Source organism: Sceloporus undulatus, chromosome 1 (genome assembly GCF_019175285.1).
Source record: "Sceloporus undulatus isolate JIND9_A2432 ecotype Alabama chromosome 1, SceUnd_v1.1, whole genome shotgun sequence".
In the NCBI taxonomy this organism is placed as follows: domain Eukaryota; kingdom Metazoa; phylum Chordata; class Lepidosauria; order Squamata; family Phrynosomatidae; genus Sceloporus; species Sceloporus undulatus.
The window spans coordinates 40,232,347-40,259,609 of record NC_056522.1 but is presented as its reverse complement, the minus strand read 5'-3'; the positions used below and the strand labels follow the sequence as shown (position 1 = coordinate 40,259,609).

Below are 27,263 nucleotides of genomic sequence, written 5' to 3'. Positions count from 1 at the left end.
GGCACCCCTCTCTTTTAGGCAAGACCTCCCTCTTAGATTTTTTGCAACAATCATTTAAAAAAATCAGCCAGAGATCATTATTGTAAGACTGAAATTTAGTCTTCAAAAGTCGAAATAAAAAATGTTAAAGTATTGAAGGGATCTTTACAAGAACTTGCCATCATGACTGAAATCCTAGAAAAATGTCAGGGCAAATGCATGTAATATGAGGCAAAGAACCAAATAAATGTGACCAAAGTCAAATTCACAATACAGTTAGCCTTCCATATTTGTGGCTGTGACTTTTCTGGATTTTATTATTTGTGGATCTGATTAATATGTTCTTTCTTGGTCCTCCTGTGTGATGCTGCCAGAGGTTGAACATGGTGTCATACTGGAGGGTCTAGACATTCCTAGAGAAAACAGTTTTCTAGGCATTTGTAGGTCCTCCAGCACATTTCTGTGATCAACTTCCAGTGGATATTGATGACACAGTTGTGCTGGAGGACCTAGAGATTCCTACAGAGGTGATCTCACAAGTAAAAAAAAAATCAGGTTTTTTTATTTGCCATTTTTACAGGGGCCTTTTGTGCCCCTAACCCCAGCTAATGTGGAGGACCCACTGTATTTTATATCTCCCTGTGGCTGCTGCTGCTATATGACTTCAAGTGGTTTCCAATTTATAACAACCCTACAATGAACCTAGCATGAGATTTTCTTGGCAAGTTTGGTTCACGGGAGATTTGACATTACTTTCCTCTGAGGCTGAGAGAATGTGACTTGTCCAAGGTCAGTGAGTTTACATGGCCAAGCAAGGATTTGAACCCTGGCCTCTAATGTTGTAGTCCAGGGCTCAAACCACAGCATCACACCGGCTTTCCTTCCCTCTCTTCTTTCCCACCCCTTTTTGGACTTAGAACCAGGACAAACAGTGTGTGGCCATCCAGATGTAGAACTACAACCCCCAGCATTCCTCAGTATGGACTATGCTGATTAACGTTCATGGGAGATGCAGTTCAGGAACTTCTGGAAAGCTGTGCTTTGCCCGCCCCGACTTAGAATGTGGCAGTAGTTGTTGAAGAATAATGTATAAATCAAAATTTTCACTTTGGATGCCTTTTTAAAAATATATATATATTAAAAACATTTGTTATCCCACAAACTCTAATGGCATGTAGTTTTGATGAAAAACAATATTAAATACAAAGGAAGTCTTAAGTTGCTATTTTGAAGCTGATCATAGGAACAATAAGTCAAACTAGAAGAAAATTGTACATATCCTTTGGGATAGATTTCATTATAAGCCCTAGTTCACTATTCTCAGCAGTTATTGAGTGGGAACTTACTTTATGTCACACCAGCTGGAAATATTCAAGACTCTGTGCTTTCCCTGCAACAGGGCTAGGGACCTCCAGATGGTGAAGTACTGCAACATCCATTGTGACTAGCCAGCAGCAATATTTGGTAAACCACCTGCTTCTCATTGCTGCCCTGCAGGAACCCATGAGATTTGACTCACCTGCCTCAGTTACCTGGAACTACAGTGGGCCCTTGGTATCTGTTGGGGTTTGATTTCAGGATCTCTTGTAGATACCAAAATCCATGGATGCTCAAGTCCCATTAAATAGAGTGGTGTAGCAAAATGGTGGTGTCCTTTATATAAAATAGAAAATCAAGGTTTGCTTTCTGTAATTTATATCTTTTAAAAAAATATTTTCAAGCCATGGATGCTTGAATCTGTGGATAAAGAATCCGTGGATACAAAGGGCTGACACATTTGCTCTCCACTTATCTTTTATAGACATGATCAATCTGAATTGCCATTATAGATGTTGATCTTGTACATCCTTCTGGCTAGAGGTACATAATCCTGGAGTTTGGAAGAGTTACAAGTGGCCATACTGACTTGAGGATGTATTCTGAGAGCTGTAATTCTAAGAAGTATCTTTTCTGAGCTGTCCATCATCACAAGAACTATGATAATCCACAAAGGCTGTCTTCTGCCTACCTATAGTATAGGCAATTGTGCTTTGAGAACTCCAGGGATAGTATAAGGTGATCTACAGATAACAGTGGGACTAAGACATCTTTGTCCTGTGAAGGGCTATTGATCCATGATAAAAAAAAAAAAAAATCTGTCAGGTATAGGGCCTCTGGAACTGTTTTTAATGTGAGAGGACTTAACATTGGCAGACAGAATCTTATTAATTTTGTCTACTTGCAAAGGGAGGGCCAATTACTTTTCCCATCCATTATAACTGACACATCCTTAAATAAGCAGACTCTTCCAAACATACTTGGCACATAAGAGTGCCCTCCATGTGTTCAGTGACTGCACACAGGATAAATTAAGGCAGTCATTATTATTCCTGGGAGGTCTCAAGGATGATCACTGTTATAGTATTTCAAATAGGTACTTTGGGAGCTGCAAATCCCAGGATCTCCTAGTGGCTTAGCTAGATAGGAGACTCTCGTAGTTTTTAATACATTAAAAGTAACATTATCCATCTGACATTTTGCAACAAATCACTCCATCTGAACTGAGTAAATCATGCTTATGTCACATATTAGCCCTAAGGTGAACCTAACTCAGGGTTTTCTTGTTAGGAGGAATTTCCTGATGGTAAGGGCTGTTCGACAGTGGAACACACTCCCTTGCAGTGTAGTGAAGTCTCCTTCCTTAGAGATCTTTAAACAGGCTGGGTGACCATCTGTCAGAGATGCTTTGATTGTGATTTCCTTCATGGCAGGGAGTTGGACTGGATGGCCCTTGTGGTCTCTTCAAACTCTATGATTCTGAAATTGTTCAGAGGCTGTTTGCCTGTCCCTTCCTCTGAGGCTTAGAGAATGTGACTTGCCCAGTGGCCAGCTGGACTGGACGTTATATGTGACTTTAACAATGATGAAAGAATGTCCTCTGTGGACTGAAGAATAGCAGACTAGCTCCATAGGAAGACGTCACTTGCCCACAAAGGTATGTTGTCCTTAATACTTCTCACCTCTATGCCTGGAACATGTTGAGTCAGCATTTTCACTCTGCTTAAAGGTAGGGCTGGCCCTGTACCAACAATTATGATTTGCCATGAAATGGGGATCATACAAGAATATGAAAGGAAGAAAGAAAAAGTAGGGTGCAGACAAGTCCAAGCCTTGTTTCTATAACCAAGATTTGATGCTACAACCTGAAGTAGGCCACTGGCTTAAATACTGTCATGTCCATTTCATAAATTGTATTTTAATGCCTCTACATCGCTTTGCACATTACACACATTGCAGTCCTAGCAGAGCTTGGAAAAGCTACGTTTGAGGATACAACTCGCACTGTCCCACAGCCAGCATATGTTGCTGTCTTTGGGGATTCTGGAAGATATCATTCAGAAAAGTTAACATTTCCAAGTCCAGATAAAGACAGCAAAGCTGGTTTTGTCAGATGATAGAAGCAAGTCCTTGAAACTAGACTATTCTAGACAGCACATTGTTCAAAACTGTGGTATTGGACAACTAGTAATAGATGGCAACTTTTTTTAAAAAAGAAAGCTAACAAAAGTTAAAATACTCCACACACTGTAAAACAGCTATCTTCAATTTGATCCCTTGCAGATGGGTAAGACTACTACTCCCTGAGTCCCTTAGTCAGCAATACTGTTCTGGCTGGAGTCTTCTGGGATTTGTAATTCTTAGTATCTGGAAGTTACTGGGTTGGGTGAGACTGCAGTAAACAGATAAGCAACATTTTTTAAAAAAAAAAGGCTAAACCATCAATGGGCAACTGAAAACTTCCAGATGTTGTTGGGCTGCAACATAATTTATCACATTTTGCTCTGCTGGCTACAGCTAATAGGAACTACAGTCCAACAACATCTGGAGGGCTGTAACTGCCCACCCATAGTATAAATAAAACATTTGATGATGCACTCCTAACTTATTGAATTAAATTAAAATACCTGGGAAATACAGTGTTCTCAGGCAGAAAGAGTCCCTTTCTTTAAAACAGCATATGGTTTTATAATGGGAATGGAAACATTTGTGTTTTCTCACTAATCATTTGTTTTGTCAAGATGCATTAGGAACCTCTACTGAAAGTGCAATGCACAAAGATTCTCAAGATGAGAGACACTGTGCAGGCAAAGGAAACATGAGGCCAACCTCTAGGATCACTCTATCACTGAAAGGAGAATGCCTTTTTGAAAGAAAAAAAATCCTGTATTTCATTTCATACACATTTTGATAATTAACAGCACATGTTAAGAACCCTAAACTACTCAAAATTGATTGGTATGTGTGTGTCCACATACTGGGTGAAGGAGGGTAATGTTGCCAGGTCAGAAGTGTCCCATGCTCTGAGACTTCAGGGTCAAAACATGAGATCTAGGGACAACCCCAACCACCATGAGCATTAGCAGAATGTTTATTTTGTTAATTTGTTTTAATATTTATACTCATTCCCCTTTCTCTGAAGATGCCAGCCACAGATGCTGGTGAAACGTCAGGAATAAACTCTTCTAGAACATGGCCACATAGCCCGAAAACCCACAAAAAACTATGGATGCCGGTCATGAAAGCCTTCAACTTCACAACCCCTAGTGATGTCACAAGAGTAAGATCATGGTGATGTTTTAAGGACAGTGTTACAAGGGTAGCTCCTGGTGATGTCATTCAAAATTAACCATCAGCCAGAGTTGCACAAAGCAGGCCATTCAAACCATCCAAGATGCTACACCCTAGCCACAAAACAGGTTCAGCTCCTTGGACAGTCCCTTTACCATTTGGATTAAAACCTGGATTGGATTCACCGACCCACTGAATGGAAACCATCAGCTGCAACTGCTACTAATCATGAAAAATTAGTAGTCATTACACTCTTGTCTTGTTTGCAGGCTTCCCATGGGCATCCCCCTGATCATTAAGGGATCAAAATGCTGGATTAATTCAGTCTGGACTGATCCAGCACATTCTTTATGGTTTTTAATCTCTGAAAGGACTAGGGGATGACAGTGGAATGAGTTAGAGGGGCTAGTAATATTCTAAGTAACCATGAGCACTAGTGGAAAGCAGAATGTTTATTTTGTTAATTTGTTTTAATATTTATACTCATTCCTAACACATCTAAAGATTCATAGGGATGTATAAGCAGTAAAACAAATTTTCACAATCTGAGATCAGGGTTTAACACCACCTTGCTTAGTTTTAAAATGGCCCTAAAATAACGTACACTAAAAGAGAAATTCACAATCCAGTCAAACTACAAGCAGTGAATTCAAAAAGCCAAGTGATGAAGAGCCAGGTTTGAGATCAATGATAATGCTCATCAGGCCTCCAAGGGAAGGACATTCCATAACCATGATGCCATAGCAAAGAAGGCCCTCTTCTGTGTCTCCACATAATGTGTCACTCCCACCAGCAGAATCTAAGGGAGTGGGCTGCAAATTCCAGTGCCCCTACATACACCAAAATACTCAAAATACTTCCAACCATTCCTAGCACAGTCGGTCCTTCTTATACATGGATTTGTTATACATGGATTCAAGCACCCACGGTTTGAAAATGTTAAAAAAAAAGTATAAATTTCAAATATCAAACCTTGATTTTCCATTTTTTTATAAGGGACACTATTTTGCTATGTCATTATATTTAATGGGACTTGAGCATCCGTGGATTTTGTTATCCACGGGGGATCTTGAAACCAGCATATAATAAGGGTTCACTGAATGCGGGAATGGTTAATGTTCCCTAAAATAATGAATGGTAAATAAAAGCACACAAAAACTTTTTGGTAGGCAGGGCAATAGTGACTACCAACCCCAACACCAAGTGGCCTAGTCATCAATGGAAAGGTTGTGATGGGGATTACAAGTGGAGGGGTAATGTAATGTGTCTGTGAAACAAATGCACAAGAATAAACAGCACCTCCTAGTAGCCTTTGGGACATTGAAACACCCCCTTTGCTTACCTTCTGTCGTAAAGACAGGTATGTAGCTACTAATATATCCATGATTACAGGGAATAACAAATTACTTTTCAAACCTTGTTTTACAATATGTGGAAAACAGCAGGAGGGTGACCATTAACCAAGTATAAAAAGAACAGAAATGTATTACACATACATACATCAAAAGGACACCCATTGGCATGAATCTTTTTCCAATGTATTATGTACAGATCCAAAGGCAGAAATAATTACTATCATTTTGGTTTTTTTTTAAAAAAAAATGTATTTCACCATAGTAGGAAAGACTGACCAGGCAATCTGTGTACATTCTTAACTGGCTTACCCGGATTTCTGGAGGGGGGATGCTTTGGTGTCAAAAAATGAAAAGTGAAGGAGGAGTAATCATGCATGCCTCCTGGAGGCCTTTAGCAACCACTCCAATCCAAAATCTGAACTGGGTTTCAGGAATCCTGAATATTAGTCCAACTTGCATTAGAAAACCCATATGACTATTTTTCAGTTATTATTTAACACCTTCACACAACATCTGGACACATGGAAGATGCAAAAGTGGGGACTAAGCCAGCCTGATTTCATAAAGATAATCCAGGGGTTTCATGTTATAGACTGGAAAGCTTGTTGCTTTTCAAACAAACAAGCACACTCAAAACATTTTTACAAGCTGTTATCAGTTTCTCAATATTGGCAATTCATTCTACTCTGCTTTTTTTTTTTAGCCCTTCCCCCCCCCCCAGGGCAAGAGTGAGAAAAGTGCAACCAGCTAGCCACAAGCAGCCATAAATCTCTTTCAGGGCCCCAGTCTGAAAATTATTTAAAACAAACAAACAAACCTTTTTTGCCCCCAAATTACTGAGGGTCCTAGTATACCCCCAATTTCACCACATTTTGGGCACACTAGGAAGGCCTTTTCCCCCCCTATCACTTCCTGTTGAGAAAACAAAAGCCTCTCCTAAATGTAAAATGATAGGGAGGAACAAAATTGCCCACCATCACTCTGTAGGGAGCATTTGAGAACAAAGTTTTCAAATTTTCAGGGCCAATTCCATAAACTCTAATTATTGCTCATCCCTGCCCCAGAACATCAGTCATCTAAGTCTACTAAAGTTTAACTAAGATAGATGATAATGATCATGATAAGACTTCTATCTTATATCTGCTCTTGTCCATTCCTGTCTAGAGGCATTATGTTACCCTTGAAGAAGACAAAAACCTAACAGTGACAGCTCCACCCAATTCCTCTCAAGGCAAGAGACCCATACATGAGTAAATCAATTCCTTGTTGATAAATCAGAACCATGCCATTGTGCACAGTTAGTTTATGATGTTCTCTTTCATTAGGTGAAATACTTAGGAAAGAAGAAAGCAAGTCTGTGTGAAGCAAATATTCATGCAACAGAACTAATAGAAGAATAAATCACACCAGTGGCTCTCGTAAAATTGAGGTGTAGACTAGAGATTCAATTTAAGGAGTGGTGGGGTGACCAGTTCTGCATTAAATTAGTTTAACTTTCATGTTGAACTGTTACAAAAAATATAAACAGTTGCAGTTTTTCAGGAGTCTGTAAATTTATATCCTAACCTGCAAACATCAAAGTGATAAGTTGTTCTCTAAACATAAGCCCAGTTCTTACTCAAGCAAAACTCATTACAGTGAATCAAGTTTTTTTCAGCAGAGAGTGAGAGAGAGAATAATAACTGGCTCTTTTATAAACAATGCAAAGTATACAATCAAAGCTCTGGAAAATACGCTACTAATTAATGCCCCTCAAAATAAAATTAAAATCTCACAGTCCTTATTGTACTTTTGCTGTTCTGTACTACCAACCTAGCAGTTCGAAAGTATGCAACTGCAAGTAGATAAATAGGTTCCGTTTCTCAGTGGGAAGGTAACAGCATTCGGTACAGTCATGCTGGCCACATGACCACCAGAGCAGTCCTTGGACAATGCTGGCTCTTTAGCTTAGAAACGGAAACGAGCACTGCCCTCTACAGTCAATTACAACTACACATTCATGTCAAGGGACTATCTTTACCTTTACTTTTAGCAATACTGAAACCAAGGATATAGCTCTCAACAGCAGCAATGCTGAAAGAAAGAAATGTGGATGTGGGCAGAGTCATCAGATGTATGTGGGGGGGTCACTACATGGCTGAGTAATTTATTCTGGGAAAGCTTGCCGGAAGAGATCCATCTTAACAGCTTTCTTGAAGCTATCTAGATTGGTGATTTGATGGATCTCATCCAGCAGGCCACTCCACAGGCTGGGAGCAGTTGCAGAAAAAGCCCTCTGGGATGTCTCAGTCAATCTGTTCTTTATAGGCTGCAGTAAGTTCCTCCCAGGGGACCTGAGAGCATGGGGTGGATTGTATGGAAGTAGGCGATCTTTTAAATAAGTTGGGCTCAAACCATGGAGGGCTTTAAAGGTAATAACCAGCACCTTGTATGTGCCCAAAAACTAATAGATAGCTAGTGGAGTGACTTTAATATTGGTGTTATATGATCGCTCCTAGATGATCCAGTGATCAACCTGTACACCATATTCAGTACCAATTGCAGTTTTTGAACTAGGCACAAGGTTAGCCCCATGTAGAGTGCATTGTAAAAATCATCACAATAATATCATATATTTCTTAAAGGGAGATGATATTAAGAATAATGGTAATGATAATAACAATAACATGGCAGGGGGTTGAATTGGATGACCCTTGTGGCCTCTTCCATGAGTCCATTAGTCTATGAACACATGTACATCTTTAAAATGCTGTGCATGTAACATATCCCATTCTTTATTTGAGGTTGTGGGATGGCAGGTGCTATAGGGCAAAGGGTTTGAGAACTAAAGGGGAAGGGAAGGAGAGGGAAAGTGTACTTAGGAGAAGTGGTGATAGAAAGAAAAAAGGATGAGAGACAAGAAAAGGACTGGGTCGGGGAGAAGGCACATGTAACCAGAACTGGTAAAATCCAGACATTATGAGTGGAGGCTGGAGAAGAGGACAAGAAAGAGCAAAGGACAGGTCTTGAGGAATGGAGAAGACAGAAGTATAGGAAGGTATAGTGAGGAGAGGAGCAGGGGAAAAAGAGGATGAGAGAGAAAGGGAAAGAGAAGATATTTACTTAGGAATGGATGAGGGGGATATGGAAAAAGAGAGGTGAAATCAAGGAGAGCAAGGAATTAAACACCCAAAGAGAACTGAAAAAGAAATACATGTGTATCAGACTAACAATGGTGTAACCCACATGAACCTCAGACCAAGAAAGAAAATTGTACTGGCTTTAGGAGGGTGGAAAAGCAATTGGGAAAATTAACAATGAGATAAGGGGAGACTACAAAGCAACAATCCTGTAGTATCATATTTAGTGACTCCTAAGGCATTAAATATTGTGGTGGGCTAAGTATTTTCCCATGCTGACTAGGCAGTGGTGCTGGCATGGATGGGAAGACTCTGAGATATGAAGAGAGAGGGGAAGAGATGAAGAGAGAGGGGAAGAGATGGCTAGGCAGCCTCACCCCAAGAATCTGCAACAGCTACTCTGAAGCAGCCTGCCCCGATTTCTGAAAAACACATTTATTTTTCAAGGTTCTTGCTGCAAGATTCCTCTCCTTTCTCTGAGGCTCTGTGGGAGAAGGACCAGTCCCTGAGATTTGGCAACCCTAGTCACATGGTATGTTACAATTTGAAGAAACTTAGTAAAAACATTTCACATTGTTTCAAAACATAATATAGAGATGTGGCAGGACTTGTAACTGTGGGTAGGGGCAAAATGAGGGCATTATCCCTTTAAATAAGAATTCTGCCTCATCTGAAATGAAATTTTCTTCCAGTCCACAAATTTCTACCACTGCAGTAACTTAAAACTTCAGTTGAGCATTTAGACATACAGTTTAGGTATCCAAAGGTATGGGGCAGGCAACTTTACCAAGGAAATGCAAACACAGCAAATACGTTTGGGGAATGAACAAATTTCATCAACTCTCTCTCTCTTTCTCTGAAATGTTAGCAATTTAGGGACTGAAAGTAAATTTCATCTGGGGGCAGAATTCCTATTTGAAGGGACAATGCTCTCATTTTGCATTACTCCTCTGAAGTATGCCCAATGCACACATTGCTATCAGCTGTACCATGGGTATACACAGAAGACACACATTAGAGGTTGTAAAATGTATGAATTGGTCCTCTGTTACTGGTTCCTATCAACATGAGCAACAATCTATAGTGCAGATCAGTATCAGGACCCTGAGACAGACAGTGAGTACTCAGACAGAGAGACAGAATATCAGGGAGACATGCCAATGCCTGAGACAGATGGGGAGACTCACCAGCAGCCACAGGTTGTGGACACAGAAGGAAACACAGGCATGCCAATACCTACCCCAGCAGAGCATTGTTGAGAGAAGGAGGAGTAGACAAGGAGACATTCCAAGTGTTTATATCTAAAATGCTCAGCACCTGCAGGAGACTGCCAGACCATAAATAGCTCAGCACCTCAGTCAGGAAGTGGTTGCTGACAATTGACCTTCTTGGTGGAAGCAACATTCATTATTTGTATTCTTGTTTGTGTGGCCTAATAGCCTTAGACCTTGCTCTGTTTATTGACTACACTCTTGGATCTCCCTTTGGACTATTGCCTGGATTTATTGCTGGACTGTGTGTGACTTGAACTGAACTGACTTCACTGCTACAGCCTCCACTGGTGAGCCATATTTCTCCCTCTGTTTCTCTCAGGCTCCATATCTTCCTACATTCCCTTTCTGGGGGTCTGATTTTGTGCCAAGACCAAAACAGGACATTCATTTAGATTTATCAGGAAGTGAATGTTACTGGATGCAGTAGGAATGATCAGCAATAGTTCTCATCCCATGTATGAATGCACCAAATATTATTGGACATTAATTCACACAAACCCCAGCCACTGGATTCTGAGGGATTCTGAAAGTTAAATTGCAACATTTGGAGGTTCCCCATTTGTGAACCACTACCATAGAGTGTAATTCCTATAGAGGTTTGTATCTATACTACAAACATATCAGTCTTATACAGTAAAAGACAATATGCACGCATACTCTTTCTCTCTCTCTCTAATCATTACTTTCCCTACTTGCTAGTAAACGGTTCCAGACAAGAAAGCTTTACAAAAGCTGGCTCCTTTCCTCCTATCCCCACATCTTTTTGGAAAGATACATGATTGGAATATTTGTTTTTTGTTGCTGCTGTTGCAGCACATATTAGTTAGTAAACATACACATTGAGAACAAGATCAAAAGAATGGTACGAATCCAGGCTTTGCCTTCTCTGAGTAGATGGGATCCATTCATGAAAGTTAGCCTGAACTCAAGGGACTGAGGATTGGTGTAAAAGCACTATGAAATCCTTAGCTGGTCTCAAATAAATGTTTTTAGTGGTCATAGGAAACGGAAATGACTTTTTTGTGTACACAAATAGCATTGAAGTGGAAAATATAGTCAAATTAATAATTGTTTTTTTCATTAACTTCCCTGTAATGCAAGGATGGCACTGTGCTACCTTCCCAACTTCCATCATCCTTAGCCAGCATAATCAATGATGCAGAATATGGAAGTTTCAGTTAGTCAGTCTATTACAATTATATGTATGCAGCCCCATCACATCAATGATACAGTTTTTAAATTGGAATTGCAGTTCAACAATACCTGGAGGATCACACAATTCCCATACATACAGGACATCATATCATGTGATCTTGATTGCAGAAAAGTTGAGGTCTACAGAAACTCAGAAGCAAGAAATAGGGAGGTGCATCTATACTGTAGAAATAATGCAGTTTGATACCACTTTAAGTGCTGTAGCTCCATTCTATGGAATCTTGGAATCTGTAGTTTTACAAGGTCTTTAGTGCTGGCATCTCATGAAACTACCAATCCCAGGATTCTGTAAGGTGGAGCCATGGCAGTTAAAGTGCCATTATTTCTACAGTGTAGCTACACCCATAGAGAAAAGCTGAGCAGAGGGTATACTGTTCAGTTTCAATGTTCTGAGAGAATAACAGTATAAACTTACAGCAGGAATCGATATTATTTTATGTTATTGGGCTTGCTCTAAGGTTGTGGTCATAGAGTGCAATCCCAATTGGCCAACTGAGTCATCACTGTGCCAGAAGAACCTGTGTTAAATTCAAACCATTCCCAGCCAAGCAGTGCTACTACATATTACAGTGGGCCCTTCGTATTCATAGAATCATAGAATCATAGAGTTGGAAGAGACCACTAGGGCCATCCAGTCCAACCCCCTGCCATGCAGGAAATCCAAATCAAAGCATCCCTGACAGATGGCCATCCAGCCTCTGTTTAAAGACCTCCAAGGAAGGAGACTCTATCACCCTCCGAGGGAGTGCATTCCATTGTCGAACAGCTCTAACTGTCAGGAAGTTCCTCCTAATGTTGAGGTGGAATCTCTTTTCCTGCAGCTTGCATCCATTGTTCCGGGTCCTGTTCTCTGGAGCAGCAGAAAACAAGCTTGCTCCCTCTTCAATATGACATCCCTTCAAATATTTAAACATTCACTGAGGTTTGGTTCCACGACCTCTCATGGATACCAGAATCCATGGATGCCCAAGACCCATTACAGTTGACCCTCTGTATCTGCAGATTTGCCATCCACAGATGGCAAACCTGCATTGTCCCCTATGGCGATGTGTGCACATGGCCATGCCACCATTGAGGACAACATGGCCTTGAGCATCCACAGATTTTGGTATTGGCAACCCTATGAGAGACTTCCAAGAGCTTCATCATCAACAGTTCTGCTTAGGTCTTGCAGACTCAGCAGGACTGTGGCTTGTATGACTGAGTCAATCCACCTGTGTTGTGTTCTTTCTCTTCTGCTACTGCTTTCCACTTTACCTAGCATTATCATTTTTTCCAATGAATCATCTCATCTCATGATATATCCAAAGTATGATAGCCTCAGTTTAGTCATTTTGGGTTTTAATAAGAGTTCAAGCATGAATTGCTCTCAGATCCATTCATTTGCCTTTTTGGCTGTCCATGGTATCCATAGAACTCTCCAAACCATCTATACCAGGTAAATCTTTTGAGTTATAACTGCATATCCCATATTTCTTTCTCTGTATTTTACATTGCTAGACTAATAAATCCTTGACTATAACTTGGAAAAGTTACCTTTTTGAGCTATTGGAATCTTCCATGCTGAGTTGGAGATTCTGGGAGTTAAAATCCCAAAAGTAACTCATCCAAACTTTCTTCTTGACACATGTGAATTGTTATGCCTGTCCTTCAAGTTAGTGTCTTTTTAAGCCCCCACAGACCTATCTCGCAAAAGCTCACCTTTTTATCCCCTTGGTGCAAACTATCAGCAAAACCTTAGCACAACTTCACTTTGAGTCTTAAACTAACAGCACGTGAAAAGATTAATACGAATAAATTCTGAGCTAATCAGGTCCCTTCTTTAAATGTTGACACAGTATTATTTATATCCCATAAATACCTTCTTGACTAAAATTCATCCCAGGAGATTGGCCCAGTGCCAGGGCTATTCATATTTACGGTATTTATATAGCACAGTTGGCCAAGGATAATATTTAAGACAAAAATATGCCTTGAGATATATACAATATCTCTTTGCATTTTTTTCCTTCCCCCTTTTTAAAAATCTCTACATTGCTAAAAATATTTAGACTGAACTTTACAAAACGTCCCACCAAGACCTATCAGGGAATCTGTGCAGTGATATATAGAGGACTGTGAGTATAATTAGAGCATATTTGTAATACTTGGGCTGTAGTCAGTTACCAAACGCTAATATCTCTGTGGTAAAAAAAAGATTTTTTTTTTAAAAAAAAACCCTCTGAATGATGGTTCTTTCCCATGCCTTTCACTCAATGACCTCAGTGGAGTTGTAGAGCTCTCCTTCCCCTCCCACACCAAGGCCTCCTTTATTAATGCAGGAGTTGCAGAGTTAAAAAAAAGTTCCTATGAAGGAAAGGGGACAGAGCTATTTGGCCCTGCATTTTCAATTCACTCAAGAGTAGACACTCACTCACTCACTCTCTCACCATATATATATATATTCATGTATGCACACACTATTTTTCTCTTGGCTGCATTTTTTGTTAGAATGCCTTGTCCAGCCCTTATACACATAACTAGACAGCAGTGGAAAAACAGTTAACCCACTTAGAGATCTTCCCAACCAAACATTTGCAGAGTAGGGCTGGCTAAAAGCTAGTGGATTCTTCAACTCTTAAACTTCTGATGCTCTCTGTTGGTGGTTACCTGCAATCTACACTTTCATTGCTTTTTTTTCTCTCCCTCCAGTCTAGGATTTAGACAGGATGATGATCATCAGGATGAGAAGGAGGACAGCAGCAATAACAGCAACAACAATAATAGTAAACCTTTTTAAAAGCAGGTCTTTGATTCCTAGGATAACATCTCTGTTCTAGAGTTCAGTTCAACAGAATACAAATCACTGGGATTCATTCATCTGGAATGACAGTGCCTTCTTTATGCAGTTGGGGGCAAAGTGGCAGCATAAATTGCCTCCCAAGAATGACCAATGTAGATTAGAAAACACATTTCATTCATAAACATTTTCAGAAAGGTAGGGTCCTTTTTTCAGATGCCAGTAAAGTAAGTGCAGGGGGAGTGTCTTTCCTTGGACTACAATTCCCAGAATCCCTCAGCCAGCCCTGGGAGTTATAGTCCAAAAAGGCACTTCCCCAATGCTGAAGAGAGTGTGCTTGTGCCTGTGTGCACGTTTGAGTTCTCCTCTGCATGTCTCCGCATTATTGCTACAAATTACCAGAGATTGAGAGAGTGCTCACACATTGCAGGCTGGCCCCAGCACACTTTGTAAAGTCTTTCTTCCCTCAGGGCAAGATAGTGCCTTAATTACAATAATAAAAACCCTTTGCTTGCCAGGCTGTCCTCTTCCTGGGATTGTCATTTAACAATTAAAACGGAGAAGAGAAGGAGAGTATAGGCAGCTCTCAAGCAACTAGGATTCTGAGATCTCTGGCTGGCATCCATTGCTATTGCTAGCAAGCCCCAGCAAGCCTTAAAGCTACACCTTTGTTGCATTCAACATAAATAGAAGAGGCTACAATTAGTAAGTCTGGGATAAAGTTACTAAGATGGCTGCATTAGCCATTATAACAAGAGGTACTTGCTTTCCAGAGGCAGGCCAATAAAAGTAGGGAGGGAGGGAAAGAAGAATGGAAAACAAATCAGGGAAAGCAGGACACTGCAGCCTGGTCATACAGTAAAGTTGTTATTATTATTTTATTCTCCATACATAATGTTTCCCACCATGACCAACATCTGAGTTTTGTCTTTTGTCCTTCCTGCATAATCAGCAATGATGAGATTTCACTGGATTTGGTGTGGTAAATCATGCACATAATACTGTTCTCATGCCCTCATGGTGAAACTCTGATTGCGCCCATTTTATAGCTGAAGATACTAAGGCAGCAATCCCTGCAAATGAGCCACAGAAGACACAAAGCAGGAGACATGGCTAGGATTAAACTATACAACTGCAATCCTAGGCACACCTACTTGGGCAGAAACCCCACTGGGCTCAACAAGGTTGATTTCTGAGACAACGTGCATAGAATGGTTCTGTACAATTAACTAGACAGTTTGCTTAGCCAAAGCCCAGGAGAGCCAGGCCAAAGCTGAGCTGGGATTTGAATTCAGATCTTCCACCTCCAAGAGCAAGGCTTTGTCTCTGGATCACAGTGGCGCTCGACCAACATACAATGCCAACTCCTTCAAGTTATAATTTATTTTTCAGAAATGAGTGCATGTAATCAGCTCCAGCTGAAACATTCATAGACTATCCAGGAAGCTGGACTTTAAGAAAAGAATAATAACGAAGGCAGGAGTAACATTCTATACCAGAAAACAAGGTCACCAGAGAAGAAAATGCCTACTACATTGAAAAGCAGACCCAAACAGGCAATTCTAGGACCGGACCTTTTTTCTTTGGCTGTACCAATGTAAGCTGTGAACTTTAGAGGAAACTTGATTTTGGGGTGGAGACACTACTGACCTCACTTTTTCTTGTTTTTCTCCCAAGGTACACTGAAATGAATTCCTGCATCACTGGGAGAACAGATCTGGTTTAGAGGCTACTAGCTGAACTGGGAGATAGGGGAGTGATAAGAGAGACTTAAGTTGGAGGGAGGAGATTGCTGAACAAAGTAAAACTAATCCTATTAAAGGGAGGTTTGTTGACCCAGATGTTGGCAGAGTCCTAAAGGGGAAACTTACATTGAGCGCTGGCTAGTGGCGGGGTGAGCTGGGTGGAGAGCATCCAACCCGAACTGACTGAGAAGCCACCGTTCCCACCCAGAGGAGAACTCTGAAAAATAAACAAGAGAGACTCGGAGGATGAGAACAGATAAGGAGGCTTATTAATGCCTCTGGCATCTGAAGGCACCAGGCACTGCCAAAAGTGGAGGCGATCTGCCAGCATTGCCAGATGTCCCATACTTTGGAGGCTGACCTCCTTCTCTTCTTTTCCCAGCCCTAGTACTGATAGTCCAAAATGCCTCAAAAGACAAAGCTGGAGGAACTCCTCTTGATCTTGGATTTCTCTGCAGATGCTCTCCCTTCCATCCCAGCCTGGGTCCCCAAACTATAGTTAAAAGCCAGCCAGGAGCCCTTCATTCCACATGGTTAGACCTTTCACCAGGCCCCACAGAGATTTTTATCAAGCCACAGGAACCCTATTCCATCACACTTTCCCAGGGAAGGACCAGAAATTGGGAATGGTAAGAAAGAAAAAATGGAAGATTTAGAAGTCTGGGTACATAAAGGAAGCCATCAAGGTGTAGTGGTTTGGATGTTGGGCTACAACCTCTGGAGACCAGGGTTCGAATCCTTGCTTGACCATGGAAACCCACTGGTTACCTTGGGCAAGTCACACTCTCTCAGCCTCAGATGGCAATGGCAAACATCCTTTGAACAAACCTTGCCAAGAAAACCCCATGATAGGGTCGCCATAAGTTGTCAACAATGTGAAGGCACACAACCCCAAACAACAAGGTAAAGGAACATTGCCTTATATTTTTAGGAGCCTAAGATAACAGAAGGCCAGCATGGTGCAGTGGTTTGAGCGCTGGATTGCGAATCTGGAGACCAGGGTTCAAATCCCCACTCAGCCATGAAGCCCACTGGGTGACCTTGGGCAGATCACACTCTCTCAGCCTCAGAGGATGGCCATGGCAAACTCCCTCTGAAGAAACTTGCCAAGAAAACCCCACGACTTAATGACTTGAAGGCATAGAACAACCAACAGCAAGATAATAGAGAGTAAAGGCTGGAAACATCACATTCTTAGACGCCAGTCCCAAATTTCATCCTAACTAACCCTGGATTGCCACCTGAGGTCTCCAGAGGGCAAAGCAACACTAGAGACAACACAGGCCAGTCTAGGCAGGGCGACCAGATGTCCTCTCCGCACTGCAAAACGATGTAGGACGTCCAAGTAAAAAATGTAGGACATGCCCAAATACACGACCCTCCTTATCCACGGGTGTTTTTTATGCACGGATTCAAGCACCCACCGCTTTATATTTTTTTAAAGAGGATACATGCCAAGTAGCAAACTTTGATGGTCCATGAGGGAACACCATTTTTGCTATGCCATTGGATTGAATGGGGGTTGAACATCCACAGATTTGGGTATCTGGGGGCAGTGGGGAGACTCTCTCTTTTTGGACCACAACTCCCAGAATCCCCCAGCCAGCTGGCTGGGGGATTCTGGGAATTGTGGTCCAAAACAAAAGTAGCTTTGCCCTTCTATGCCTTTCTACACATCGCCTATGGAGACTTACTGGCGTTCTGGTAGCTGGGCTTGGGGTCGATCTTGTAGACCTCCTTGGCGTAGTACTCCTCCTCGCTGCGCTCTTTCTCGCAAGTGGCGGCCCGGTGGTTGGCTTTCTCCTGCAAGAGGTCCCTGGTGCTGTTGTAGATGGAGATGACCTCCGGAGGGACCTCCTCGGGCTCCGGGTATTCCTCCGGGGGGCTGGTGAGCTTCAGCTTGCTCAGGATCTGCCCTCGGATGGCCTCGATCCTCTTGCGCATGAACTGGTCCATGTCGAGGGTGCTGCAGGTCGAGAGGGCGAAGGCCAGCGTGGCCAGGTCTAGGGTCAGGAAGAGGCTCAGGAGGTAGCAGTGCATGATGTGGAGGAGGAGGGTTTAGGTTAAAATAAGAATGATGATAATGATGATGATATTGAAAAAGAAGAAGTCCTTGCAGTCCTCTTGAGGGGACAAGGGCTCTTCTTCAAGAGAGGTGTCCACTTCCAGACCCAAAGGATGGCTCCTCCCAAAGAGTCCAGAGGTTGTTATTCCTACTATATATATATATATATATATATATGAGAGGAATGAAGCGCCGGGGGGAAATCTCAGCAGGTTGGAGAGGCTCCTTTCGCAAAAGTTTGGAAGCGGTAGACTAATAATAGTAATAATATTTTTTATTTATAGCCCGCCTCTCCCCATGGGATAGAGGCGGGCGGGGTGGATGGCTGGCTGGAAGGGGGCTCAAGGAGCCATGCAACAGGTTGCCAAGTTTTGGGGGAAAGACGATCAAATAATAGTAATAATAATAATACTACACGCAACAGGTTGCGAGCCCCGAGGCGCCTCCCCCTCGACTGATAATCTTGTCAAAAAGATAACCTTTAATCAAGAAAACAGGAGGAAGGGAAAAGCCCAAGTTTCTTGGAGAGCCGAAGGAGCCAGCGGCGCTTGGGAAGGCACCCACGCGGAAGAGAGAGCTGCCCCGGGGCTCTCTCGCTCCCTCTCCGGCTTCTCCCACGCACCGCTGGGCAGTCCAAGGGAGAGAGATGGGGAAGCCCCTTTTCCTTTCCCCCCTGGTCCACGCGTGGGAGTGGGTCCACCGAGGGAGAGGCAGGCGCCTTGGGAAGCAGGGCTGGGGGTGGGGGGGTTGCTCCCTTTCCTTTCCCCACCCGAGAAATCCTCTCCGCGCCCCGAAGAACCGAACCGAACCTCCTTCTCGGCTTCCCAGCTCCGAGCAGCCTCCCTCTGGCTCCGGCTACTTCTGGCTCCAGCACTCTTCTTTCTTTTTCCCCTTCCCTTTTCTCTCTCTCCTCTCTCTCTCTCTCTTTTCCAGGAGCTCCCTCCTCCTCCTCCTCCTCCTCCTTCTCCACAGTCTTTTTTTGAAAGAGGGGAAAAACCACCCAAACCCCAAAGTCCAGCCCAGTCAAGAAGGGCGATTGCAATATCGCAGGGCTGCCCTTTCGCAAGCCCCTCTTTCCATGCCCCGAGTCGGTTTGGCTTGGGCTGCTTTATGATTATGATGATTATGATTATTATGATTATTATTTACTCCAGAGCTTTCCCTCCTTCCCTCCCCTCAGGAAAGGACTTTTTTTTGGGGGGGGGGGAATTTGTCTCCCCGAAGGCGCCTTCTCCTTTGCGGGCTTCCAAAGCCCCCTCCGGCGTCCCTCGTCCTGGCCTTGGCCGCCCTCTGCTCACAGTTTAAGAGGGGGAAAGCCCTCCTCCATCCCAAGCCCAGTCCAGGGGCAGCCTCCCTCTGGCCGCTGCCCTTTCCCCAGCCCCCCCCCCTCCTGCTTCGCTTGGGTTTCTGATTCTTCCAAAGCTTCCCTCCTCCTCTTCTCCCCTCAGGAGGGGATGGCTCTCCTTTGCCGGCTTTTCAAAGCCCCCCTCGGGCTCCTTTAGCCTGGCTTGGGCTCTCTCTTCTTCCACAGTCTTAAGAGGGAGGGAGGCAGGGGGAAAACCCCAAATCAGTCCAGAAGCAGACTGGCTCTTGCCGCCCTCCTCCCTGCCCTGCCCTGCCGCCCCTTCTGTCCACTCCGCGCGTGTTTTGCTGGCTGCTTTCTGCAGAGCTTCCAGTCCTTCCCTTCCCTCAGGAGGGGACTTGCCTCCCTTGCCGGCTTTCAAAGCCCCTCTTCTTCTCCCCCGGACTCTGCCTTCCTCCTCAGCCCTGAAGAGACCACCTCACTTTCTCCCACAGAAACCCTGGCGCTCTGGCTTTTATACACAGAGAGAGGTTTCCCAGATGACGTCGAGGAGCAGCAGCCTGGACTCCTTTCGGAGGCTGGTGCAGACTCAGGGTGGCCAGGCGGTCCTCCTTTTCCCGGACCTGCCCTCCATTTCCCAGCCTTCTCTCCGGGAGGCAGAGGGGCGCCCTTTCAGGCTGTGGGAGTTTGCATTGTATTATATTGTGACTGGATAAAAGGTATGGTCAATGGCAGGTGAAACTATGCTAGGCTGCATCCACACTGGAGACATAACCCGGTTCGGCACCGCTTTAGCTCTTTCTGGCTCAAGGCTATGGAATCCTGGGAGTTGGAGTTTGTTGTGGCACCAGAGCTTTGCTACAAGCTTTGCGACAAACTACAGTTCTCAGAACTCCATGGCTTTGAGCCACAGCAGTTAAAAGTGGTGTGAAAGCAGATTATTTCGCCAGTGTGGATGCATCCCCAGAGAAAAGGAACAGGCAAAGCTCCCAAGGGGATGGATGGGGAGGCTGCAAACTGGAAGAGCTCTAGCTGTTGGGGATTTGGGGAGGGATTCCCTATCTGCAATGCTAGAAATGTGGGAGCTGATGGCAAATTCAATTAGGAGAGGGAGAATTTTGGTCAGAGAGGCAATGCTCCCTTCGCCCAACAGTAGTAACCCTCCTGCTTCTGTGGCTAGGAGAGCTATGGGTCTTCAAGGAGATGCTCCGCTGTAATCTAAAACCTCCCCCCCAAATTGGGGACAACTGCTGTATATTGTCTTTAAAACCAAGAGCAGGGAAGGTGTAGTAGCCCTGCAGATGCTTTAGCACTTAAACCCCAGTCATCCCTCACTAGTGCTGATGCTGGTTAGGAATGATGGGAATTGCCACAGGTATCTCATCTCTCCTGCAAACTCTTCTCCAAAAGGTTCATTTTCAAAGGTTTGTATTTAAGGTTCCATTCTGAAAAGATATGCCGTTTCTTGAAGCCAACTTTCCAGCAACTGGGGAGAGTTCTGCCATTGGCACATGTGGTGATGTGCTCAACAATGTCATCGTGTGCAATATGGGCAGCATTGCCAGAGGTCAAGAAGGGGAGAAGAATTAAAGTCTTTGCAGAAGTGGTTTGGGGATTTCATGCCTAGTCATGTCATGCAGTTAAGAGCACTCATAGAGCCCTGCAAGACCCAAATGCATTTTAAATGGGAGGTCATCAGAATTAATCACATTCTTTCCCTGATTCAGATGAAGCCTTCATTGAAAACAGCTTAGGACATCATAAAACACTCCCACCCACAATACTTCTGATCTCAGACCTGGTTGGATGGGAGACCATCAGGGGATATCAGGGAAACCCCAGATAACAACTGCCAGTCAGAGTTGACAATACTGTACTGCATTAGATGAACTAGCGCTCTCATTCTGTATGAGGCAGTTTGCCATGTTCATGTGGATGATATAGCGCATATAGGGTGGTTGCTGCCATCCAAGAAGTATAAGGTTTAATGTGGCTGCTGTATGTTCTAAGCCTAGTGGACAAAGACTTAATCCCAGGGATAGGAATATGTGACCCTCCAGATACTGTTAGACTGCAAGTCTCATTATTCATAGCCAATTTAGGACCTTATCACACTAAAGGAATCCCACTAGGAAACAGGATTTAAAGTAGAAAATCCTGCAAATATGGGAGGTTTATCACATGACATTTCTGCAAACCTGAAATAATGTGAAAATAAAGCAAATGTAAAGGGGACAAAAACGACAGCTTTTTACTTTCGGGAAGTTGTGAAAGTAAAAAGCTGTCATTTTTGTCCCCTTTATGTTTGCTTTATTTTCACATTATTTCAGGTTTACAGAAACATTGTGTGATAAACCTCCCGCATTTGTGGGTTTTTTCTACTTTAAATCTACTTAAATCCTATTTCTGAGCTAGTGTGATAAGGTCCCTTGTCTAAGACAGTGGATGATGGGATGAGAAGTCAGTAACATATGGGGACCACAATTCCCTTGCTGCACATTTAAACTTCCTTGAAGGTGAACAAAATGGAAGAGATACAAACATTTTCGGCATGTATTGTATGCCATGACTTATATGGATCAATTATCCCAGTGGTTCTCAAACTTTGATGCTCCAGATGTTGGGGGCTTCAGCTCCCAAAATTCCTGAGCCTCAGCCATACTGTTGGAGACGCCTGTGAGGAGAAATCCAAAACATCTGGATCCAAATCACCTATTTGGATGCTTCCATACAGTATTGAGCCCAATGTAAATACCAATTAGCGCTTGTGTTGCAATTGAAGGAAGAACTCCATATAATGTGGGGAAACATGCAGCACAAGTCTCTGCACGTTTATTCCAAAGTGAGACACCCAAAGCATACTGGTTCTTACACCCAAGCAAGTGGGTATAGTCCTGCAGGCAGCCAGAAAGCTTCCAAGCTCTTTCCACCCTGAAAAGCAAATGTGTAGTGCAGGACTACAAGATGCAAGAGAGTACAGAGCTCTTTCCTTGACAACAGTTGTGTGAAGGAGCTGCAAACTATTTCTGTTGATGTGCTCTCTTATGGGGAATTATTAAAAGTGCAGGTTGTTGTTGTGTGCCTTCAAGTCATTTTCTGACCCATGGTGACCCTAAAGCAAACTTATCCTGGGGTTTTCCTGACAAGATTAGTTCAGAGATGGTTTGCCATTGCCATCCTTTGAGGCCAAGACTGTGACTTGCTCAAGGTAATCCAATGGGTTTATATGGCTGAGCTGGGATTCAAACCCTAGTCTCCATAGTCATAATCCAACCACATATGCTGGAGTTATACCTTTTGCATCTGTGCAGGAGAAATGTAACTCTTCCCTGCTCCATGTTTATCTGCCGCAAAGGCCTCTTCCTCCCCATCCTGAGGAGCTTCTAGTTTGTTCTGGCACCTCTGGGGGGGGGGGAGATGAAGGTTAAGGAAATCCAGTCTGAATTCTTCCCTGGTTCACTGGCTGGTCTTGAGCATGCTCTCACAAGACTGGGCACTCTCTCACAGGGCTGTGGTGGACAGGTAGAGAGCCACATGTTCCACTTGAGCTCTTTGGAGGAAAAGCAGGATACGAACATATAAAAGGATAAGAGGTTGGGGAGGGACACTTCTAGGGAAAATAAATGAGTGTAGGCATGAGTTGTACCTTTTCTCACAGTAATCGTGGTCTATCATCCTACCCTCACCCCAACCCCACTATCTAGGCAAATATGGGATTGAATAAACAGTTTTTTTATGGTTCACTCTCATGCAAAGCCAATTTGTTCCCCTAACCATTAATACAAAAAAAGAACAAAACTTATTTTCCAGTTGAATACAGTGGTGTCTTTTTCCACATGATTTTCAAATTAATTTAACTATTATAAAAATGGAGACACCTGGAAAATTACTTCACTGAGTGTAAGCATCTTCTGTATCCTGTTAAGTTGAAAATTATGTGATGAGGTGGTGTTTCTTTTTTTTTTAAAAAAAAACACTCTTGTGGTTTCTTTTTACATTGTTAAATGCAAATTCTCTGTGTAAACTATAAAGGTAATACACTGGATTTGCTGACAACCAAATTATTACATAAGAAGGCTGGCCATGTTTCATACACTAAAGACCATTGTTGAAGGAGAAATATGTTTTGGAATTTAAGAGGTAATTTTCATAAGCTGCACAATGACGACAAGCATCAGAGAATTGCACAATTTCCCTTCTTTGAGACAAGGCGGTTCTAGTATAAAGCGGATTTTGAAATGCACCAACTTATTCAACAGCCTTTTCCTTTATTTTCTTTCTTATAGTTGTAGCTAGGGCTAAGGTTGTTTAGCCTCCAACATTTCACAGATGAAAACTAGGATACATGTAGCCATGAAACATCAGCATGTGGTCAAGATGGCACAAGTTATTAATAAGGAAGAACAAAACAAACAAACAAAGGCTCCAGCAGTTTGCTTTTGCCCCAGACTACTGCAAAGGGTTGGATTATGCAAACTACTTTGGCACTTTGAACTCTGCAGTAATTGAAGTAAGCAGAGAATAGTGGGAGAAAGTAGGAGGAGAGAGAAACTGGGACATTTTAAAAGCAGCTGAGAAAATGGGACAGCAGATGATTAATCCGGACAGCTGGGAGGTATGAGATGTCCTCTGTAAATAGTTCAAAGGAGGACTCTGCTGTAATAAAACATTTTGAAATATGCAAAATTGGTATTGTAATGGTCGTTAGCATTTTCAAACAGCCCTCTTGATAAGTAAATTTCTGTTAAAACGTTTAGGATGCAGCAAGAAAGTGGGGGGGGGGAGTTGAACAATGGTGGAGAATCAGTATGCAAAAGGATCTTGTAGCACCTTTGAGACTAACTGAAAGAAAGAAGTTGGTAGCATGAGCTTTCATAAACTTCAGCCTACATCTTCAGATGCGTGTTTTGGAGTGGAGAATCCAGAGACAGATCTATGTAAGTTGTTTGTGAGAAGTTCAATTCAAATTCATAAACTGTATGATATGGAGATGAGTGGGCAATACAGTTTTAACAATGGCTGTTGGGGGACAAAGACAACAAGACAGTTGTTGCCTACAAGAGGGAGAGTAGATAATGAATGAGCACTGGAATGAGGTGAGGGAAACAGAATGGCAGTGATGTTCCGGTGCAGCAATCCCAATCTGCACCACATGGTTTGTCCAATGGCCTAGAAATGGTACAATTGTTTGGTGACTTCCCAGGTCCTCCCCCATTCTTAAAGGGTTGAAATGCCCCTCCCAAGTCTTTGTTACTGGCAGAAGGGCTTTACATTAAAATATGCTTGTAATTTTGGCCGCATCTTTTTATTTTGATCCCACCCACTACTTGAAAGTTGCCCACTAAAAACTGACTGAAATACAATTTGGCCCTTGGCTAGAAAAAAAAAACTATGGTGTGAATCCATGATTGAACCAATATTGTGTAGCGTTTAGTGTTGGACTAGGACTCTGAGACACCAGGGTTCAAATCCCCACTTGGCCATGAAAACTTACTGGGTGAGCTTGAGCAAGTCAACATTAGGGCGAACTTCTTGAAAGTAAGAGCTGTTTGGCAGTGGAACACACTCCCTCAGAGAGAGGTAGAGTCTAATCCTTCAGAGGTTTTAAAATAGAGGCTGGATGGCCATTTGCCAGGAGTACTTTGAATGCATTTTCCTGCATGGTGGGGGGTTGGAATGGATGGCCCTTGATGTCTCTTCCTACTCTATGATTTTATGATTCTAAGATCTGTTTTAGACTGTGTATAATTACAGCGCTATAGAAATAAAGTTTAATAATAATAATAATAATAATAATAATAGACTCAAAACAGCCTTGTTTTTTTAAAAGACATGATAACCTGGTCATTTGTAGTTTTGAAACATGAGCAGGGGGAGCTTCACAGATGTTCAGGGGGTCCAGACCCTTTGAAAATGCCCACATCTGGTTTAGAAACCAGCATAATTTATATATATACCTTTATCAGGGCATATCACACTGGTAGTCATAGTGGGCTTTCCCTATTTTCCCTTCTATCACCAATTGTTGTCCTTCTGGGAGTTAGGGCCATCATCTAAGAGAGTCAGAGCAAAGACTGCTCCATATGCAATTCCTTTTAAAAGCCATCACATGAAACAGTCTTTTCACTTTCATCCAGCTGTTCCATTTATTCCCTTTAGAATTCTTAGAGATTATTCTATAGCATTCCAAATTAATCCACCTTTAAAATAAAGTGAGTAAACAGCTGCAAGGGCCACCCAAGCTTAAGGTTGTCTCTCAGCTGTTTGTCATTCAGAAACTCACATTTGCCCGGGTCTTCATGACATCGCCAGAGCGGCTCAAATGCCTTGCAAACCAGTTGCATGAGGAGCACAAGAGAATGCAGACCAGCAGGTGCAGTGTGATTGAATTCTGAGGAATTTGAGGTGGAACAGGACTTGAAATGTGGGATTCTAGCAGACTGCATGGCATAGTGGTTTGAGTGACTCTGCAGACCAGGGTTCAATTCCCAGCTCATCCATGAAATCGCACTGATTACCTTGGGGAAGTCACATGCTCTCAAGGGAAAGCAATGGCAAACTTATGAACAAATCTTGTAAAGAAAACCCTGTGATATGTTTGCCTTAGGATCACCATAGGTCAGCAATGACTTGAAGGCATACAACAACAAAGTAGACTGGAAGACAAACTGCTGCCTGAAAGAGAGCTCACACAATCTGTGGGTGCCAACAGTCTGAAAAGTATGTTAAATTATCAATGCATGCATTCTTCTCTCCTCTAGTACACACCTTCCTCGTGTCACCCGAAGCAGGCAACTTCAAGTGTTTGTATTCAACATTTGGAAGCATTCTAAAGAAAAGCTAAGCAATACACTCGTCCCCCGGGTTACGAAATTAATTCGTTCCGCCGCCATTTTCGTAACCCGGAAGTCTTTCGTTAGCCGAATCCCCATAGGCGCTAATGGGGAAAAGCCGCGGCTCCGCCGCGGCTCCATTTTAAAAAGCGCCAGCGTTTTTTCGCAACCCGGGTAAACCTTCGTAACCCGGAAATAATTAATTAATTTATTTTTTTTCGTAACCCGGAAATTTCGTATCGCGGCGCGTTCGTATCCCGGGGTACCAGTGTATAATGAAATCCAGAGACTTCATACAAACTCAGGCCCCATTTCCACTAGCTCATTTGCCCTGGGTAGATCTGGTCCAGACTCGCTGAGCTGGTACCAAATCTGCCCGGTCAGAAGTGCCCACTACCCTTTGCGCTGATTGGGGCAATTTGCCCCGCTAAAGTTCATACTCACCAAAGTACCAGGTTAAGATGGAGCCTCTTCTGTCAATCAAATGATGTCAATGGTGATGTATAATGCCATCATTAACAGTGCAAGTGCTTCATCTGGCACTTCAGCTTTTTTAAAATATATTTTTTTTACATTTGACAGCTTATGCGCATGGAGCATGGGGCTGGGAGCAGAGCGGCTTGTGGGCTCTTTTTCTGTCCTCTTCCTCCTCCTCTTTTAGTTTTTTTCAGCAGCAGGAGTGCTTCATCGGGCACTTCAGAATTTTTAAAAATTATTTTTACAATTTGACAGCTTGTGCGCATGCTACATGGGGCTCTTTAAATGGGAGAGGGAACCCACAGTCCATATATGGATAGTTGGCTTCCATATATGGACTGGGGTTCCCTCTCCCTCCATTTAAACAGCCCCATTCATATTGAGCATTTAATCGGAGAGAGAGGGAACCCCAGTCCATATATGGAAGCCAACTATCCATATATGGACTGGAGGTTCCCTCTCCCGTTTAAAGAGCCCCATGTAGCATGCACATAAGCTGTCAAATTGTAAA

General features: G+C 42.9%; 1 protein-coding gene across 2 annotated transcripts in view; it reads right to left on the bottom strand.

Moving 5' to 3' along the window:
- TGFB2 (transforming growth factor beta 2) overlaps positions 1-19,911 on the bottom strand; it is a 154,174-nt gene extending 134,263 nt beyond the window's left edge. For both annotated transcript variants that reach the window (XM_042441211.1, XM_042441219.1), the window contains exon 1: positions 17,769-19,911. In XM_042441211.1, the coding sequence (XP_042297145.1) occupies positions 17,769-18,114 (346 nt within the window). In that variant the 5' untranslated portion in view covers positions 18,115-19,911. The remainder of the gene's footprint in view (positions 1-17,768) is intronic.
- Between the last annotated feature and the right edge of the window lie 7,352 nt (positions 19,912-27,263).